Source organism: Orcinus orca, chromosome 6, assembly GCF_937001465.1.
Source record: "Orcinus orca chromosome 6, mOrcOrc1.1, whole genome shotgun sequence".
NCBI lineage: Eukaryota > Metazoa > Chordata > Mammalia > Artiodactyla > Delphinidae > Orcinus > Orcinus orca.
Genome location: NC_064564.1, coordinates 67,565,972 through 67,585,558, shown reverse-complemented (window position 1 = coordinate 67,585,558; position 19,587 = coordinate 67,565,972). Strand labels below are relative to the sequence as shown.

Here is a 19,587-nt window from a genome sequence, read left to right as displayed (position 1 = left end):
TCAAAATTAATTCCTGATGGATCAAATCCTTACATGAAAAATAAAACTATAACAAGTAAATTTTTTAAGAATGATAGAGAGGTGAAGACATTTCTAATAGAACACCCAGAAGCCATAAAATAAATATTTAACATGGAAAAAATCTCACCAAGGGGTAACAGGAAAAATATTTGTAATTCATAACACAGGCAAAGGGTCTGTTTTCATAATATAGAAAGCTCTCCAACAAATCAGTAAGAAAATACCAAGAACTCAGTGAAAAATAGAGGAAGTAATATAGTAGCTCTGAATCACATGAAAAGATGCTCAGTTGCATTCACAGTAAGAGAAATACAAATTAAAATGAACTCACACATCACTTTTCATCTATAAAATGGGCAGAGCTCAAGGAGTGTGATAATATACTCTCATACATTGATGGTGAGTTGTCAACTGGTAAAACTTTCATGAGGGAAATTGGGCATTATCAATCAAAATTACAAATGTGGTTTTTGACCTAACAGCTCCACCTATAATAATTGATCTTTCATGTATCCTGACACATGGAAAATAGTGTAGGTATCAGGTTATGCATTACATCATTGTTTATAAGAGCCAAGGTATAAAACAACCTGAATTCTGTCACTATCAAACTACTAAGTGGCTATTTTCAAAATGAGGCAGATATTTATGTTCAGATAGGAAAACACCTCTAAGATACATGGTTAATGGGAAAATAGCAAAGTGAATAGCATACTGTAATTTGTGTTAGTAATAAAGAGCTACTTGGATGATAGATGGAGACAGGTTTTTGCTTATATATGTTTAGAATATTTCTGGAAGGGTAACCGAAACCTCAGAGGCACACTCGATAGCTAGAAATTCGAGCTGGGGGAGAAATAAATTTTCTACCGTAACGCATCTTTGTACCTTTTGAATATTTTGTAGTGAATGTGTATTAGCTATTCAAAATAAATTGAATTCGGTAACCAATTCCTGCTTGAAACAAATCCCTTCCTCTTCTCTGCTACCTCTGTATTTTTCACTCACTTCTTTTGCTGTGCTTGCATATGTAAATATTTATATCACCTACAAAACCATGAGCAACTTGAGGGCCGCAACTATGTCTCTATCAAGTTTCCATCTCCAGCATCTAGCATCCAGCACAGTGCCTTACACATGGCAGGAGACTTTTTCTAAGTGATGTCTTGAAGAGTGATGAAGACTTTTCCCTTGGAAGGAAGTCTGGTCACTAGATACAGCAGCTGAGCGGGGCTGCGATACCCTAAGAACATCTACCCACCCATCCTGAGATTCCACTTTGAAACGTGTCCTTATCCTTTAAGAGAAGGGAGGGAGAGAGAGACAGAGACAGAGAGAGACAAAGAGAGAGAAAGAAGCTGAGATAGATTTAAACATCAGACTAGACTCCAGAGCAGTGCTGCTAAGGGGAATACATTTGGGAAAACAACGTGATCATGTGACCGGATGGGAAGGAGATGATTTGAGATCTTCTATGATCGAAACAAGACAAATGCTGAGAGGAAAAGTGACTGGTCAGGAGGTCCACTTTAAGCATTCTGTTGCTACCTCTGTCCCTGTTCATGGCGGATTTACCTAGGGCAGAGGCTGCAACTTCAACAGTTAAGTGTCAAGACACAGGCATCTACATTCTATAGCAAATTCAGTTGATTTCATCTCAGCACAGGGACACTGGGCACTTCCTAAGGGCAGGGCTGGCTGACATTTTTATTAGCAATCATCTCTGCCACCTTCTGATTACCTACAGATTTAAGACCACGTAATCATCCCCTAGGTCACAGAGTGGAGGGAGAGGGGGAGGACACTGACTAAGAGGCTCTAAATCCCTCCTAACACTTGCTTCTTCCCTATCAGCTAGATTAGAGCAGTCAACAGCCGTCTGCCTAGGCGTTCAGACCCGGCAGGCTGGGCTGGGCTGGGCTGGGCTGGGCTGCCCAGGGCCGGAGGAGGGACAGCTCTGAGGGCGATGCTGTGGACCCCAGGTCTGCTGGTCCGGGCCGGTCTCTCTACAACAGTGCAGAGCACGTGATCCATCTACCAGTGGCAGTGAGCAGGCTGGGGACCTTACCACAACCAGGAGGGAAAAGGCAAGGGTCCACTTGCTCCAGCCATGCTGAAACAGAATGAGAGGAGGCGGTCTTGGGGCTACAGGTCCTGGCATACTACGGAGAGTGAAGACGCATCCCAGGCAGTGGGCAGCCAACAACGCAGGCGCATCTGCTCCGTGGGGGCCCTCCCGGGCTCCCAGACCAGCTTTCCACCGTGGACCCAGAGCTATTGTAGCTACTACATCGATGAGGACACGGATACCGAGGAGGACCAGCAGTGGAAGGACGACCTGGCAGAGGAGGACCAGCAGCCAGGAGAGGCCACCACCGACCAAGGCGAAGGCGGCACTGACGCTCCGGTCGTGTCGTCCACCCTGAACGTGAACGTGGGCGGCCAGAGCTACCACCTGGACTACGCCGAGCTGACCAGCTACCCCAAGACGCGCCTGGGCCGCCTGGCCACCTCCACCAGCCGCAGCCGCCAGCTGGGCCTGTGCGACGATTATGAGGCACAGACGGACGAATACTTCTTCGACCGCGACCCGGAGATCTTCCAGCTCATCTACAACTTCTACGCGTCCGGCGTGCTGCTGGTGCGCGACGAGCTGTGCCCGCGCCGCTTCCTGGAGGAACTGGGCTACTGGGGCGTGCGGCTCAAGTACGCGCCGCGCTGCTGCCTCATCTGCTTCGAGGAGAGGCGCGACGAGCTGAGCGAGCAGCTCAAGATCCAGCGTGAGCTGCGCGCGCAGGCGCAGGCCGAGGAGGCCGAGGAGCTCTTCCGAGACATGCGCTTCTACGGGCCGCAGCGGCGGCGCCTCTGGAACCTCATGGAGAAGCCCTTCTCGTCGGTGGCCGCCAAGGCCATCGGGGTGGCCTCCAGCCTCTTCGTGCTCATCTCCGTCGTGGCGCTGGCGCTCAACACGGTAGAGGAGATGCAGCAGCAGGCGGGGCAGGGCGCGGGCAGTGGCAACCCGCAGCCCTTTCTGGAGCACGTGGAGATGCTATGCATGGCTTTCTTCACGCTCGAGTTCCTGCTGCGCCTGGCCTCCACGCCCGACCTGCGGCGCTTCGCGCAGAGCGCCCTCAACCTGGTGGACCTGGTGGCCATCCTGCCACTCTACCTGCAGCTGCTGCTCGAGTGCTTCACGAGCGAGGACCAGGTGCACAGCAAGGACTCGCCGCACGAGCACGACCTCGAGACCATGGGCCGCGTGGGCCAGGTGGGCCAGGTGCTGCGCGTCATGCGCCTCCTGCGCATCTTCCGCATCCTCAAGCTGGCGCGCCACTCCACCGGCCTGCGCGCCTTCGGCTTCACGCTGCGCCAGTGCTACCAGCAGGTGGGCTGCCTGCTGCTCTTCATCACCATGGGCATCTTCACCTTCTCTGCGGCCGTCTACTCCGTGGAGCACGACGTGCGTGGAACCAACTTCACCAGCATCCCCCACGCCTGGTGGTGGGCCGCGGTGAGCACCACGGCCCGTGGGCTTTCCCACCCACTTCCCCAGCCCGACAGACGCTGCTTCTCCCCTTCCTGGGTCATGCCACCTGCCTTGCTTTGTTCCCTCATCTTTGCCCTGCCTTCTTTAACGGCCATTGCTTTCTCCATTCCTTCGATGTCCCCAGCTTAAACAAAAGATAAAAACAACAAAACAGAAAAAACAAAACAAAAAAAACGGGTAGGTGCTAAAGGGTTGGAAAGACATAGTCCAGTAAGAAAGACGTAGTCCAAGAAATTTGGTGTGGTCCTAGTTATCTCCAAATCTAGATTTAGTCTTAATACCCCTGAGAGGCTAATTTTAAGGAATAATCATTGTTCACGTTCGTGGGAAGATTCATCATCGTCATTCTTGTTATTTGTCCCTTATTGAACACCTATTGTCCTAAGTGGTTTATAAAGCGTATCTTATTTCAGCATCACAACCATGTGAGGTGGTTAGGATCACTATTGTTTTAAGAGGAACATTTTCCTGCAGATTTTGAAGGAAGCCATCCATGTATGCAGGGGAGGAAATGCGACGTGGCTGAAGAGCGGCAACCCTCACTGGAATCCCACTGGTTCTAGCTAAATCGGAGCATCTAACACTGAAACCTGCTCCAATGCCACAAAAATTCTTTCGGGACATGGCATTATTGCCCCATTTTACAGCTAGAGGAATTGAGATGCAGATAATTTGAGTTATAATAATAATTTAGACACGCAGCTAAAGGTAGTCACGTGAGGACCGGAACCCAAGCCTGTCCAGTTGCAAAATGCATGCCCTTTCCACAGCCCAGCACTGCCTCTTTCAAGCTTTAGTATTTCTGCATGCCTTGCTTAATTTGCACTTAGTATATTAGTTATTTTTGTCATTTTCTTTGGTGTTTGCCTTTTATAATAGTTTATGCCATTTACTCAAATATCTGTGTTTCTGATATGCTAGACTAAATCCTTGGAAAGTCCCTGAATCACTGGAAATGCTGATTGATTGGGTCTTCTAAGATCAATGAACACATTGACATATGTGCATAGGAAAGAACTGGGCGTATGCTTTCCTTATTTACTTTAAATAGATGGTTTGTAATGCCTTTAAAGACATTAAGCAAATATAACCAGTTTTTCCTATATTAGAAAGTGGATATTTTCAACACTAACACTGGATATGTTAGAACCCACAGTGTGGAGTTCTGATATGAACCTACCCAGGGCTCCTACTAATAGTGTAGTATAGTGGAATGGAAGATTTAGATTTAGATTCTTGTCCCAGATCTGCTAATAATGAACGGGGATCCTCCATGATTAACTGTGAAACCTCACTCCCTAACTCCCTATCTTCAGTTTCCTCATCTCAAAAGGGGAGGGTGTAGAGCTCTGCAATTCAGTGAGTCTTGCTTCCCTGGAAAGCAGAGCTCTCATATATACAACAAGATGTGTGAGCTTTCTTCAGTGATGGGATGATGTGAGGCTCTTCCAAACGAGCTGGCCAAATGCCGCTGCTTTGATCATATTCCAAATGACAAAAGGTCATCCCCATAGTAGATAAATCATGTGTACAGACGGGGTTGATGAAGGATGATTTGTCCCCAGCAAATGCCATTTACTTTGGAGGTGAGTAAAGCAAGGAGGGAAAGAGAAAATCCACAGGCTGATGATATAATACCAAGTTTTAGAGAGTCAAGTTTCCATTCGTCCAAGTATCTTAGAAGGCTAGCGTGTGTAAGCTGCACCTAGTGAACTCTTTGATACTATATTCTGAATACACAAAACGTCTTTTACCTTTTGTATATTAATATAAAATTTTTGATAAGAATTCTATTCCTAATAATGGATTTTTCTTTTTAAAAAAATTCCTTAAGTGAATGCCTAGTGATCCCCTTTAATTTCTTGATGTGTTTATTGTTTAATAACATTTAAATTTTCAAATTATCCCCCTTTTAATATTAACAAAAATTATCTTACTCAAGGTCACTGTTTTCTATAGACTTTACAATAAAACTTGAATCACCATTCAGTTTCTATCTATAACAAATTTTACTAATTATTGCTTTTACCAATGTGAATTTTCTTTTGTAGCTATTAGCTCTATCAGGCACTATTTTCACAGGCCAGAATTTACACATGTCAACCTACCATTTACCAACCTTAACCTTTACCAATGACCTTCATCCATTTTATTCTCTGAGAATTATATATACTATTAAAAATCATTATGGATTAAAGACTGATAGCTTGTGTTCGTTTCTAAACTAACCTATGAAAACAGTAGGAGCAACTCCCCTTGAACATTTGAGGACTGCTCTGTTCCCCAGGACCAATATACTATTAACCCAATTCTTCTCTATACTTGTTATGACATTGCATATTGTGTAGTAAGGGCCCTTATTTTCAATATAGCAAAGAGAAAAGAAGATGCCAAGTAAAAAGATGCAAAATATTAGGACCAATTCTTCACAAAATTCCATCTTCTTCATTCATTGAGCAAGATTTTTTTTAACATCTTTATTGCAGTATAATTGCTTTACAATGGTGTGTTAGTTTCTGCTGTATAACAAAGTGAATCAGCTATAGGTATACATGTATCCCCATATCCCTTCCCTCTTGCGACTCCCTCCCACCCTCCATATCCCACCCCTCTAGGTGGACACAAAGCACCAAGCTGATCTCCCTGTGCTATGCAGCTGCTTCCCACTAGCTATCTATTTGGTAGTGTGTATGTGTCAATGCCACTCTCTCACTTCCTCCCAGCTTACCCTTCCACCCCCACCCCGTGTCCTCAAGTCCATTCTCTATGTCTGCGTCTTTATACCTGTCCTGCCCCTAGGTTCTTCAGAACCATTTTTTTAAGACTCCATGTATGTGTGTTAGCATACAGTATTTGTTTTTCTCTTTCTGACTTACTTCACTATGTATGACAGACTCTAGGTCCATCCACCTCACTACAAATAACTCAATTCATTTCTTTTTATGGCTGAGTAATATTCCATTGTATATATGTGCCACATCTTCTTTATCCATTCATCTGTCGACAGACACTTAGGTTGCTTCCATGTACTGGCTACAGTAAATAGAAATGCAATGAACATTGTGGTACATGACTCTTTTTGAATTATGGTTTTCTCAGGGTATATGTCCAGTAGTGGGTTTGCTGGGTCATACAGTAGTTCTATTACTTTTTTAAGGAACCTCCATACTGTTCTCAATAGTGGCTGTATCAGTTTACATTACCACCAACAGTGCAAGAGGGTTCCCTTTTCTTCACACCCTCTCCATCATTTACTGTTTGTAGATTTTTTGATGATGGTCATTCTGACGGGTGTGAGATGATATCTCATTGTAGTTTTGATTTGCATTTCTCTAATGATTACTGATGTTGAGCATCCTTTCATGTGTTTGTTGGCAGTCTGTATATCTTCTTTGGAGAAATGTCTGTTTAGGTCTTCTTCCCATTTTTGGATCAGATTGTTTGTTTTTTTGATATTGAGCTGCATGAGCTGCTTGTATATTTTGGAGATTAATCCTTTTTCAGTTGTTTCGTTTGCAAATATTTTCTCCCATTCTGAGGGCTGTCTTTTCGTTTGTTTTATAGTTTCCTTTGCTGTGCAAAAGCTTTTAAGTTTCATTAGCTCTCCTTTGTTTATTTTTGTTTTTACTCCATTTCTCTAGGAGGTGGGTCAAAAAGGATCTTGCTGTGATTTATGTCATGAGTGTTCTGCCTATGTTTTCCTCTAAGAGTTTTATAGTGTCTGGCCTTACATTTAGGTCTTTAAACCATTTTGAGTTTACTTTTGTGTATGGTATTAGGGAGTGTTCTAATTTCATTCTTTTACATGTAGCTGTCCAGTTTTCCCAGCACCACTTACTAAAAAGGCTGTCTTTTCTCCATTGTATAGTCTTGCCTCCTTTATCAAAGATAAGGTGACCACATGTGCATGGGTTTATCTCTGGGCTTTCTATCCTGTTCCATTGATCTATATTTCTTTTTTTGTGCCAGTACCATACTGTCTTGATTACTGTAGCTTTGTAGTATAGTCTGAAGTCAGGGAGCCTGACGCCTCCAGCTCTGTTTTTCTTTCTCAAGATTACTTCAGCTATTCGGGGTCTTTTGTGTTTCCATACAAATTGCAAAAGGTTTTGTTCTAGTTCTGTGAAAAATGCCTTTGGCAGTTTGATAGGGATTGCATTGAATCTGAAGATTGCTTTGGGTAGTATAGTCATTTTCACAATGTTGATTCTTCCAATTCAAGAACATGGTATATCTCTCCACCTGTTTGTATCATCTTTAATTTCTTTCATCAGTTTCTTACAGTTTTCTGCCTACAGGTCTTTTGTCTTCTTAGGTAGGTATATTCCTAGATATTTTATTCTTTTTGTTGCAATGGTAAATGGGAGTGTTTCCTTAATTTCTCTTTCAGATTTTTCATCATTAGCATATAGGAATGCAAGAGATTTCTGTGCATTAATTTTGTATCCTGCTACTTTACCAAATTCATTGATTAGCTCTAGTAGATGTTTGGTAGCATTTTTAGGATTCTCTATGTATAGTATCATGTCATCTGCAAACAGTGACAGTTTTACTTCTTTTCTGATTTGGATTCCTTTTATTTCTTTCTTGTCTCTGATTGCTGTGGCTAAAAGTTCCCAAACTATGTTGAATAACAGTGGGCGACAGTGAGCAACCTTGTCTTGTTCCTGATCTTAGAGGAAATGGTTTCAGTTTTCACCATTGAGAACAATGTTGACTGTGGGTTTGTCATATATGGCCTTTATTATGTTGAGGTAGGTTCCCTCTATGCCTACTTTCTGGAGAAGTTTTATCATAAATGGGTGTTCAATTTTGTCAAAAGCTTTTTCTGCATCTATTTAGATGATCATATGATTTTTATTCTTCAGTTTGTTAATATGGGGTATCACATTGATTGATCTGCATATATTGAAGAACCTTTGCATTCCTGGGATAAACCCCACTTGATCATGGTGTATGATCCTTTTAATGTGCTGTTGGATTCTGTTTGCTGGTATTTTGTTGAGGATTTTTGCATCTATGTTCATCAGTGATACTGGCCAGTAGTTTTCTTTCTTTGTGACATCTTTATCTGGTTTTCTTATCAGGGTGATGGTGGTCTCGTAGAATGAGTTTGGGAGTGTTCCTCCCTCTGCTCTATTTTGGAAGAGTTTGAGAAGGATAGGTGTTAGCTCTTCTCTAAATGTTTGATAGAATTCACCTGTGAAGCCATCTGGTCCTGGGCTTTTGTTTGTTGGAAGATTTCTAATCACAGTTTCAATTTCAGTGCTTGTGATTGGTCTATTTATATTTTCTATTTCTTCCTGGTTCAGTCTCGGAAGGTTGTGCTTTTCTAAGAATTTCTCCATTTCTTCCAGGTTGTCCATTTTATTGGCATAGAGTTGTTTGTAGTAATCTCTCATGATCCTTTCTATTTCTGCAGTGTCAGTTGTTACTTCTCCTTTGTCATTTCTAATTCTGTTGACTAGAGTCTTCTCCCTTTTTTTCTTGATGAATCTGGCTAATGGTTTATCAATTTTGTTTATCTTCTCAAAGAACCAGCTTTTAGTTTTATTGACCTTTGCTATCATTTCCTTCATTTCTTTTTCATTTATTTCGGATCTGATCTTTATGATTTCTTTCCTTCTGCTAACTTCGGGGTTTTATTTGTTCCTCTTTCTCTAATTGCTTTAGGTGTAAGGTTAGATTGTTTATTTGAGATGCTTATTTCTTGAGGTAGGATTGTATTGCTATAAACTTCCCTCTTAGAACTGGTTTTGCTGCATCCCGTCGGTTTTGGGTTGTCGTGTTTTCATTGTCATTTGCTTCTAGGTATTTTTTGATTTCCTCTTTGATTTCTTCAGTGATCCCTTGGTTATTTAGTAGCATACTGTTTAGCCTCCATATGTTTGTATTTTTTACAGTTTTTTCCTGTAATTGATATCTAGTCTCATAGCATTGCGGTCAGAAAAGATACTTGATACGATTTCAATTTTCTTAAATTTACCAAGGCTTGATTTGTGACCCATGATATGATCTGTCTTGGAGAATGTTCCATGAGCACTTGAGAAGAAAGTGTATTCTGTTGTTTTTGGATGGAATGTCCTATAACTATCAATTAAGTCCATCTTGTTTAATGTATCATTTTAAGCTTGTGTTTCCTTATTTATTTTCATTTTGGATGATGTCCATTGGTGAAAGTGCAGTATTAAAGTCATGTTACTGTCGATTTCCCCTTTTATGGCTGTTAGCATTTGCCTTATGTATTGAGGTGATCCTATGTTGGGTGCATAAATATTTACAATTGTTATATCTTCTTCTTGGATTGATCCCTTGATCATTCTGTAGTGTCCTTCTTTGTCTCTTGTAATAGTCTTTGTTTTAAAGTCTCTTTTGTCTGGTATGAGAATTGCTACTCCAGCTTTCTTTTGATTTCCATTTGCATGGAATATCTTTTTCCATCCCCTCACTTTCAGTCTGTATGTGCCCCCAGGTCTGAAGAGGGTCTCTTGTAGACAGCATATATACAGGTCTTGTTTTTGTATCCATTCAGCCAGGCTATGTCTTTTGGTTGGAGCCTTTAATCTGTTTACATTTAAGGTAATTGTCGATATGTATGTTCCTATTACAATTTTCTTAATTTGGGGGGGTTTGTTATTGTAGGTCTTTTTCTTCTCTTGTGTTTCCTGCCTAGAAAAGTTTCTTTAGCATTTGTTGTAAAGCTGGCTTGGTGGTGCTGAATTATCTTACCTTTTGCTTGTCTGTAAAGGTTTTAATTTCTCTGTTGAATCTGAATGAGGTCCTTGCTGGGTAGAGTAATCTTGGTTGTAGGTTTTTCCGTTTCATCACTTTAAATATGTCCTGCCAATCCTTTCTGGCTTGCAAAACTTCTGCTGAAAGATCAGCTGTTAACCTTATGAAGATTCCCTTGTATGTTACTTGTTGCTTTTCCCTTGCTGCTTTTAATATTTTTTAATTTAATTTTTGATAGTTTGATTAATATGTGTCTTGGTGTGTTTCTCCTTGGATTTATCCTGTATGGGACTCCTGCACTTCCTGGACTTGGTTGACTATTTCCTTTCCCATATTAGGGAAGTTTTCAACCATAATCTCTTCAAACATTTTCTCAGTCCCTCTCTTTTTCTCTTCTTCTTCTGGGACCCCTATAATTCAAATGTTGGTGCATTTAGTGTTGTCCCAGAGGTCTCTGAGAATGTCCTCAATTCTTTTCATCCTTTTTTCTTTATTCTGCTCTGTGGTAATTATTTCCACTATTTTATCATCCAGGTCACTTATCCATTTTTCTGCCTCAGTTATTCCACTATTGATTCCTTCTAGAGAATTTTTAATTTCATTTATTGTGTTGTTCATCATTGTTTGTTTGCTCTTTAGATCCTTTAGGTCCTTGTTAAACGTTTCTTGTATATTCTCCATTCTATTTCCAAGATTTTGGATCATCTTTACTATCATTACTCTGAATTCTTTTTCAGGTAGACTGCCTATTTCCTCTTCATTTGTTTGGTCTGGTGGGTGTTTACCTTGCTCCATCATCTGCTGAGTATTTCTCTGTCTTCTCATTTTGCTTATCTTACTGTGTTTGGAGTCTCCTTTTTGCAGCCTGCAGGTTCGTAGTTCCCATTGTTTTTGGTGTCTGCCCCCAGTGGCTAAGGTTGGTTCAGTAGGTTGTGTAGGTTTCCTGGTGGAGGGGACTAGTGCCTGTGTTCTGGTGGATGAGGCTGGGTCTTGTCTTTCTGGTGGGCAGGGCCATGTCCAGTGGTGTGTTTTGGGGTGTCTGTGAACTTAGTATGATTTTAGGCAGCCTGTCTGCTAATGGGTGGGGTTGTGTTCCTGTCTTGCTAGTTGTTTGGCATAGGGTGTCCAGCACTGGAGGTGAGCAAGATTATTTTTGAGCACTTAGTGTGCCGAGGAGTATTCTAAATGCTAGGGATACCGAGTAATAAGGGAAAAACAAAAAAAAGTGAAATTTTTTCCCTCATGGTGTTTACATCCTAATGGAGAAAGATAATAAATCATTTAAGATATGAGTGTGTCTTATATAGGATAATAGGATAGAGAGTGATCTGGGTGGCAGAATCTACCTTTGATGGACTAGTGGAATAGTCAGAGAAGCCTTCTTGGAGAAGATGAAATTGAACTAAATCTTGAATGCTGAGAAGGAAGTCATCTAAATAGACATGACCAAGCAGATATGAGAATCTGAGAAGTAGAATCCTAAAAGTAACTCTAATGCAGTAGTCTCCAAGCATTTTATTTATCATACATCTCATAATTTAAAAAATTCTGAGCACACACCCATGATAAATATGTGTTTAGTTAATCATAAGTTAGAAGCTATTTATTGCTATAATAACAATGCATCACAAACCACCCCAAAATTCAGTGGCTCGAAATGTCAAGCATCTATTTGCCTTGTGAGTTTGCAAGTCAGCAACTCAGAATGGTTTCAAGTACAGGGTTAGAAGAACCTTGGACTGGTGTCAGCTGCTCACGTCACAGTCTGATGGTCAGCTGGCTGACAGCTGGATGAAGAAGGAGACTAGGTCTTTCATCATCCAGCAGGCATGTATCCATGGCCGTGGCAAAGGGCAAGAGAGAGAGAGTGCAAGCCCAATCATGCAAGCACTGATAAGCTTCTGTTCATGACACTTGCTCAACTCATTGGCCAGAGCGAGTCACAAGGCCAAACTCAGAGTCAACAGGAAAAGCAGGTTAGCCCACTCACTGTAGGAAAGCAATGCAAAGTTTTATGGCAAAGAGCTTGGATACAGGAAGATACAAAGAATTGGGTCCAGTAATACAATCATTCTACTGCATTAAGATATTACTGCTCAAATACATTATGTGTGTCAGAAAACATACACTCACACATTGAAAATATAAAGAGGTAAAGAGAAACAGGATCGATATTTTCTTGCCCCACTGCAGTGCTGCAGCCCTTGTGGTATATTCACCCGCATTAGAGACAGGTTTTCTAATCCTTCCCTCCGTGTGTTTTTAGTACTCTCAGACAACCCCAAAATCTGACTTTTTAATAATCTCCCCTCTATCTATGCCAAGCATCCTGCAACCTTCCTCTGTAATTCAACTCGGGGTTTTAAGAGAAACACAGTAATTTTCATTATTGTGAATTCTCCTACAGCTGCAGAACAAATCCCTCATGGACACTCATGTCTGCAAATGCTCATGCATTAGGATATAAGATAGACCCATCCTACTCGTCTGTCAAATGGAGGTTATTTGTCAGCACTGATGTAATAGGAAACATATGTAAAAACACTAGCCTGTACTCTGTCCTCAATGAATAGAAGGTACCATATCTGACTAGCTGATAGCCTTTATCACATGGAAGCAATAACCTTTGCTTCCAGATTCATTTTTGGGAAAAGAAAACAGAAGCGATTCCTTCTCTCCTGGGGAAAAGAGAGAAGCTGTAAGATGCACAAAAGGGTCAGCCGTTCCATCTTGGGAGAGTTTCTGAGTGTCCAAATAAACAGGCCCATGCCTGGAGCAGCTCCAGCCGTGTTGGGACTCTCCGGGTTGCCTGGGTGTGGGAAATGCTCGGCATAGCTCAACAAGAACAATTAGCTCTATGATGAAGCCGTGAGCTTTGGCCTGTTGTGGCTATGTTTTTAAGAAAAGGACAATTGGACTGTTCAACAGACCATTTCCTTCTGAGCTTTCCAGAGCAAGTTACAGCTATAGAAACTAAATAGGAAACTATGTCATGAACTCATTCCTTCAAAAATTAACGAAAACTATCTCTAGGTGAAGCATCAGATAGTTGTAGCCCAGAGACCTTGTTTCTATCTTGGTTTTCCTCAAGCATGCTATCATTGCCTTGCAAATAGGTGGCACTTAGAAGATCACTGAGATTAATTTTATTTTATTTTTATTGATGGCTTGCTTGCTTTGAGAAGACCCCTTTGGAAGGTGAATTAGGATAACAGAAAACAAAACGTGGGATATTTTAAACAGAAGGAATTTTATACAGGGAGATAGATACATAGGCTGGAAGAGCAAAAAGGAGAAAGTGAGATAACCCGAAGATTGGTAACTGTAGGAAAGAGTGTTGGCCCCAGAACTGGGGAGACAAATGGGAGAAGGTAGAGTTACTGGAACCTAGGAGTACAGAGAAGGAACCACCGTGTAGCTGTTGCCCGACCCCTAAGATGTCATCACGAGGCTGGTGCTGGGTGTGCTGAAAGATGCCTGAGCCATAGCTATCTGCTGTTGTTGAAGGATGATGACAGAAACCAGAAGCAGGAAGAGAGACTCTTACTCCCTCATTCCATCTTCTAGTCTCCCAACCGTGTCTCTCATTGGCAGACCCTAAGCAGAAGACAGCAGGCAAGGAAATCTGAGAAATGTAGTTCGCATCTTCCCAGCCGCTGAATTACAAAAAAGAGCACAGAAGGGTATCGGGCTTAGGGCTGAGAGATAATGAGTAGATGTCCAGCACAGAAGGCATTAAAGTTCTCCTAGCTTCTTCAGAAAAAGCACAGGAGCCATAAAGGGGGGCAAAGGCTCTTAGGCACTTTTATGACTTTTGATCTGGCCGACTCCCGATTTTGGGGTGGTCCCCTTTTGTCTCTCTAAACTCCTCCTGTTGGCCAATGTAACTTGAGCGGGACATGATAGAATTGTAGAGGGCAGGGAGAAGTAGCAAGTAAGCTGAGGGTGTGGAAGGCATTGTCACTATTTCTAGGAATAGATCCCGAACTTGCCTTAGCTTCTGCACACCTCCCCCTTATTGTACAATTTATGTACATGTCAGAACTTTCATATACGGATGAGGCCGGTTGTTCTTTTCAAGGTGATTACCCATGACCTCATTCTAACAGTGTTTCCACTGATCAAAACATTTTTTGAATTCCACTGGGGAATTATCTCCAGCGCCTGTGCCATGTCCATTTATTAATACTTCTTTGTAGTGGGGCTAAATCTTTACTTTTTTGAAGGTGGATTCAATATTTTTAAATAGTCAAGACCCTTGAGTTGAAGACCGGCACCTAGAGTTAACCCTCAAGGGGGATAAGAACACTTGTTTCAAGGTCACGCCACTGAATCCTCTGTGCAGATTATAATCCCAGAGAGGAATTCCTAAAATATTTGTAGCAACGGCAGCATGGGTAAGCTAAGTAGAGCCTTTGAAGCTAAATCCTTTAAAGGACATTATGCATTGAAGTATGTAATCATTTTAACCAGAAAATGTTAGTCTTTACCACCTCGAATTCTTTGGGAAAACTAAGAAGAGGTGTTAATCCTTTTGAAAAATCAGTTTTATTCCCTGAGATCATAATTCCTAGATGCAGGGATTACTGGGTGCTAAAATGTAATCCGTGCGTAGGTCATTATGAGGGAAACAAACATTCCTTGCTGAAGGAGAAATTCAAGTACAGTTATTCTAAAGTTTCAGAGAAAAACTGGTTACTTGTTCTCCTTGTAAGGTTTAGTGGGTCAGGATTTGCTGATTAGTGGGTGAGCTGCTAGGGAAAGGTTACATTCTGGCTTTGGGGGGTCCAATGGCTAGGGAAAATAGGTAAATTTTCAACGGAATGGTAAGTTTCCAGAGTGGCTGGGCCAGTCAGTTTTTTCAGGATATTAAGACGGATTGCAGAAATTTCAGTCACATTTCCAAACCCCACTCCTGCTAATGTGAGAACTCACTCTGGGAGGTCACTTTGGTCCCTCTGGGAGCTTCCATCTTTCATGCTCATTCAGGGAGAAATGGTTTGGCCTGTGGAACATGGAGAAAAAGTTTCCAAAAACCAAGGAATCCAGAGTTCCTCTGGAGCCAAGAAGCAAGAAGCAGATCAACGGCTGAGTCAAACAGACAGTGCATAAATTAGCTACGCATTTTGAACAAATTCTTCAGAATCAGTCATACAGAGTCTCGTAGCAGAAGAGATCTTTTCTCTAAAAATAGAGATCCAAGATATACAAAAATATTTAGACCATATTATGCACATCAAATATTTAATCTTCCTTCAGCCAATTCTCTTTGCTTTTGACCTTTTGTTCAAAGTTCAGCCAGAAAAAGAAATTGGGGTTGGGAGGGAAGCAAAGCCAGTGTGGGGACTGAGCAGAGGTTTAAATTAGGTACTTTGTCTCAATTACTTTCCTTCCTCTGCATCCTCCTATCTCCAACCCTCCCCCAATCCTGGACCCTTGAGGGGCTGGTTTACCGAAGCCTCTGATTTGGCCCTTCATGGATGCTTCCTGTTCTGAAACGACCGCTTCCTGTCACTCGCTCTTATATCCAGACTCCCTTTAGGCCTCCTCCAGGGAAGGTCAACTGACTAAACATTCACACAGAGGTACGAGTGACAGGGTTAGTGACAAATGAAAGCTGTTCACACACCTGGACAGAGATCTGACTCGGGTTCTTTTACTTTCAGCGTGGCCAGTGACAAGAAACGCACGCATGCGCACGCGCACGCACACACACACACACACACACACACACACACACAGAGCAAGCTTTTTTCTTTAAGATTAGCCCACAATCTTATTTTATCACTGCCTCTCATGGCCCTTTGGTCGAGAAGGTGGGAAAAGCAGATTCTCTACTGGAGACAGTGTCCCCCCCACCAATCTCCCTCACACAGCCTTCTCAGGAGCCAGGGAAGAGCTTCTTTCCACAGCCCGCTGGTCTAACAAGCACAAGAACTAACATCATCCCTCACACACCCTGTGCGGCTCCTTCAATTCCTGTAACAGTCCTATGAGGTGCGCACTATTATTCTTTCCACGTTTCAAAAGTAGAAACTGAGGCAGAGAGAATTTAGGCAACTTGCCCAAATCCCACAGCTGGGAAGTGGATTCAGACCCATGTGGCCTAGTGCCACACCTGCTTCCTTAACCTAGTCGACACCCTCCTGCCTCTGTTAGATGCTGCCTTGTTTTTCCACTGTGAGAAGGGCAGCCCAGCCCTCAGCAGTTCTCTCCCCAGAGACGGAGTAGTGAGAGGTAGTGTGCCACCCACCCCAAGAGGAGTTGCAACCTTCCCCTTTTTAAGGGCTGGATGGAGCTCTGGTTCTTATCAGCTCCACCAGATTTGCCCAGCTGGCCCACTTCTCCATTTCATTCTAACTAATCAATCATACTTACTCTAAGTTCAAATTAATCCTTACATCATCAAAACAAAAATGTCTGCATTTCTAAGTTAAAGGCTGTCTCTGTACAGATCAACAGGGTGACTGTACATTTTATAAAAGCATATGCTGGAAGACTGTGTGACGACACAAATCGATGAAGCCAATGTTGCCCCCTGGAGTTGTGCGATGCACAATTTTTTCAACTGTAATCAACAGCCCTGCCTAAAAGGCGTCTAGTAATTTTGCCAAGAGTCTGGGGACCAAAGGGAGCCTTAGGACATGAGGCATGAAAATCAGGCCCCGAAGGCTTCCCTGGTGGTGCAGTGGTTGAGAGTCCGCCTGCCAATGCAGAGGATACAGGTTCGTGCCCTGGTCCGGAAAGATCCCACATGCCGCGGAGCGGCTGGGCCTGTGAGCCATGGCCGCTAAGCCTGCGCGTCCAGAGCCTGTGCTCCGCAACGGGAGAGGCCACAACAGTGAGAGGCCCGCGTACCGCAAAAACAAAACAAAGCAAAACACAGGCCCCGAGAGATTTTTCTGGGTTTTCTCCGGCTACATCGACTGATAACTAGTCCCATGTGGGTATCTGCATTTTAAAACAGAAGCTTGTTAACCTAAATAAATCTCTAATTAGTGGAATTTAAAGCAGTGTGACAAGTGTGATGGGAAGACTTTCATGCAGGGTGAACATATTTTTGGTCGGTGACATCTTACAAAAGTCCCATCGCAAAATAATGAGTGTGTTTCTCCAGACATTTGCAATTAAAGCACCTTCATATAAAATATCTCATTTGAACTGCCTAACAACTCTGAGAACTATTACAACTGTCTCTATTTTAAGGATGAGAGAAGGACCACAGAGGAGGTTGCTTGATGCTTTGTGCGTGCCTGACGAAGTGTGTGTGAAGTGCTTTATCATCATTTTCTTGTTTAGTCTTCACAAGAATCCTGAGAGTTAGTCATTATCCCCCTGTTTTAGATGCAGGAACCAAGGCTTAGAGACTCTGAATGTTTTGCCCAAGGTCACTCAGCTGGGAAGGGCCAGAGTCAGGACTTGAACCAGGTCTGACTGGTTCTAAGCCCAAGCTCTTTCCCGTACGTGTATCATGTAGGCAAATCCAGGGACTCTGTCCTCAATTTGGCCCCAGCTGAAGGGAGGCAAAGACCTACCTTTATTGAGCCTATTCTACACCAGGAACTTCACACACATTATTCTTCTGTGCCCTTCACAACAACCCTTTAAAGTAGATATAACTCCCCTGTATGGTAAGTAAGAAAATTGATAAGTGATAGGGTTTAAAGCCAAGCCTTTCAGCTCCAAAGCTTATGTTCTTTCCATGCCCCAGGTCTTGCAGGCCACCTTTCCAGTACCTCCTAACGCTGACTCCGTGAGGAGCTGTTATACAACCAGGTGCACCGTCAGCAGGACGGAAGACACCTCTCCCTGCCTGGTTCCCTCCCTTTCTTCTCCTCGCTCTCGATGCTGACAATTCCATTCTACTTTCCTTCCCTCACAGGTGAGCATCTCCACTGTGGGCTATGGAGACATGTACCCAGAGACTCACCTGGGCCGGCTTTTTGCCTTCCTCTGCATCGCTTTCGGGATCATCCTCAACGGGATGCCCATTTCCATCCTCTACAACAAATTCTCCGATTACTACAGCAAGCTCAAGGCTTACGAGTACACCGCCATACGAAGGGAAAGGGGGAATGTGGAGTTCATGCAGAGAGCCCGAAAGAAGATAGCTGAGTGCTTGGCTGGAAGCAACCCACAGCCCAACCCAAGGCAAAATAATTAATACTTGTTAGGATGTGCGGCCGGTCGATGCCATGAATTTCAAGGCTTCCTTCCTCCTTCCTCTTTTTTTTATTATCAGGATTAACAGTGAAAGGACACGTGAAGCAGACGTACACAAAAGGCGTTCAGCTCACAAAAATCTACCTCTAGAAATGTTCATTTTGGCCCAAACTCAGACTGCCTCATGTTACTCTGTCACTAACAGTGTTGTGTAAGATACTGACCTTCCCAATGACATTGATATTGAAAACCTCCTTGAGAGGAGCGACAGCTTAGATTTCTCTTGCAGCTTCTCATGGCTTTTCAATAAATACTTTCGGACTTGAGTTGACTTGAGAAGAATTTCCCTGATTGAAAGAAAAAAGCATTCTTCATTGTCTAGAGAGAGGGAGTGTTGCAGCAGAAACTATATGAGCTTTGGAACTAGTCAGACCCACCTCAGTCAGAAGCTCAGATCTACCAGCTGTTCAATTTGGGGCAAGTTACTTTTAACTGTCTGAGCCTCAGTTTCTTCAACTTTAAATTATACTTTAAAAGCCTTCCTAGTAATATGAGCATGGAGACTGGCGATACTACTTGTAAATGCTCAATAAATGGTGGCTGCTAAAATGGTCTGAGTAGGTGTTGTGTAGTAGATTCTTGACTGGTGCCTCTCATTCAAGGGAGGTTTTGTCCACCCCTCCCCCGCTTGCCCCAGGACCTTTGGCAATGCCTAGAGATGGTGGGTTTTTTTGTTTTTTTTTTCCTAGAGATGGTTTTGATTGTCACCACTGTGACAGAGGATGAGAGGGGCTTCTGGCACTGGTAGGCAGAGACCTGGGTTACTACTAAGCATGCTCAGGACAGCCCTATCACAAAGAATTATTTGATCCAGAATGTCAGCAGTGAGGAAATTGAGAAACCCTGGTCTAGCCATAATGTGGGTGCCCCCAGACTTGACTGTGACGCATGCCCGAGGGTGTTAGTGCCCCTCCCTAGACAGGAGCCCCTACATGTCCTCACCTCTCAGAGCCTCCTTTTTTTCTCCTTTCCATGAAAAATCAAAAGCAAACCAAAAACAAAAAACCCTGCCTTTTGGACAACTGTTTTGGGCTAAGCACTGAACAAAAGGAATTAAATGGACA

At 42.9% G+C, this 19,587-nt stretch overlaps 1 protein-coding gene across 1 annotated transcript; it reads left to right on the top strand.

Moving 5' to 3' along the window:
• Nucleotides 1-2,131: 2,131 nt before the first annotated feature.
• KCNV2 (potassium voltage-gated channel modifier subfamily V member 2) lies at nt 2,132-18,539 on the top strand. The gene is made up of 2 exons (XM_004286228.2): nt 2,132-3,532; nt 18,183-18,539. The coding sequence occupies exons 1-2, from the start codon at nt 2,132-2,134 to the stop codon at nt 18,462-18,464; spliced, it is 1,683 nt and encodes a 560-aa protein (XP_004286276.1). The 3' UTR covers nt 18,465-18,539.
• The last annotated feature ends 1,048 nt before the right edge of the window (nt 18,540-19,587 follow it).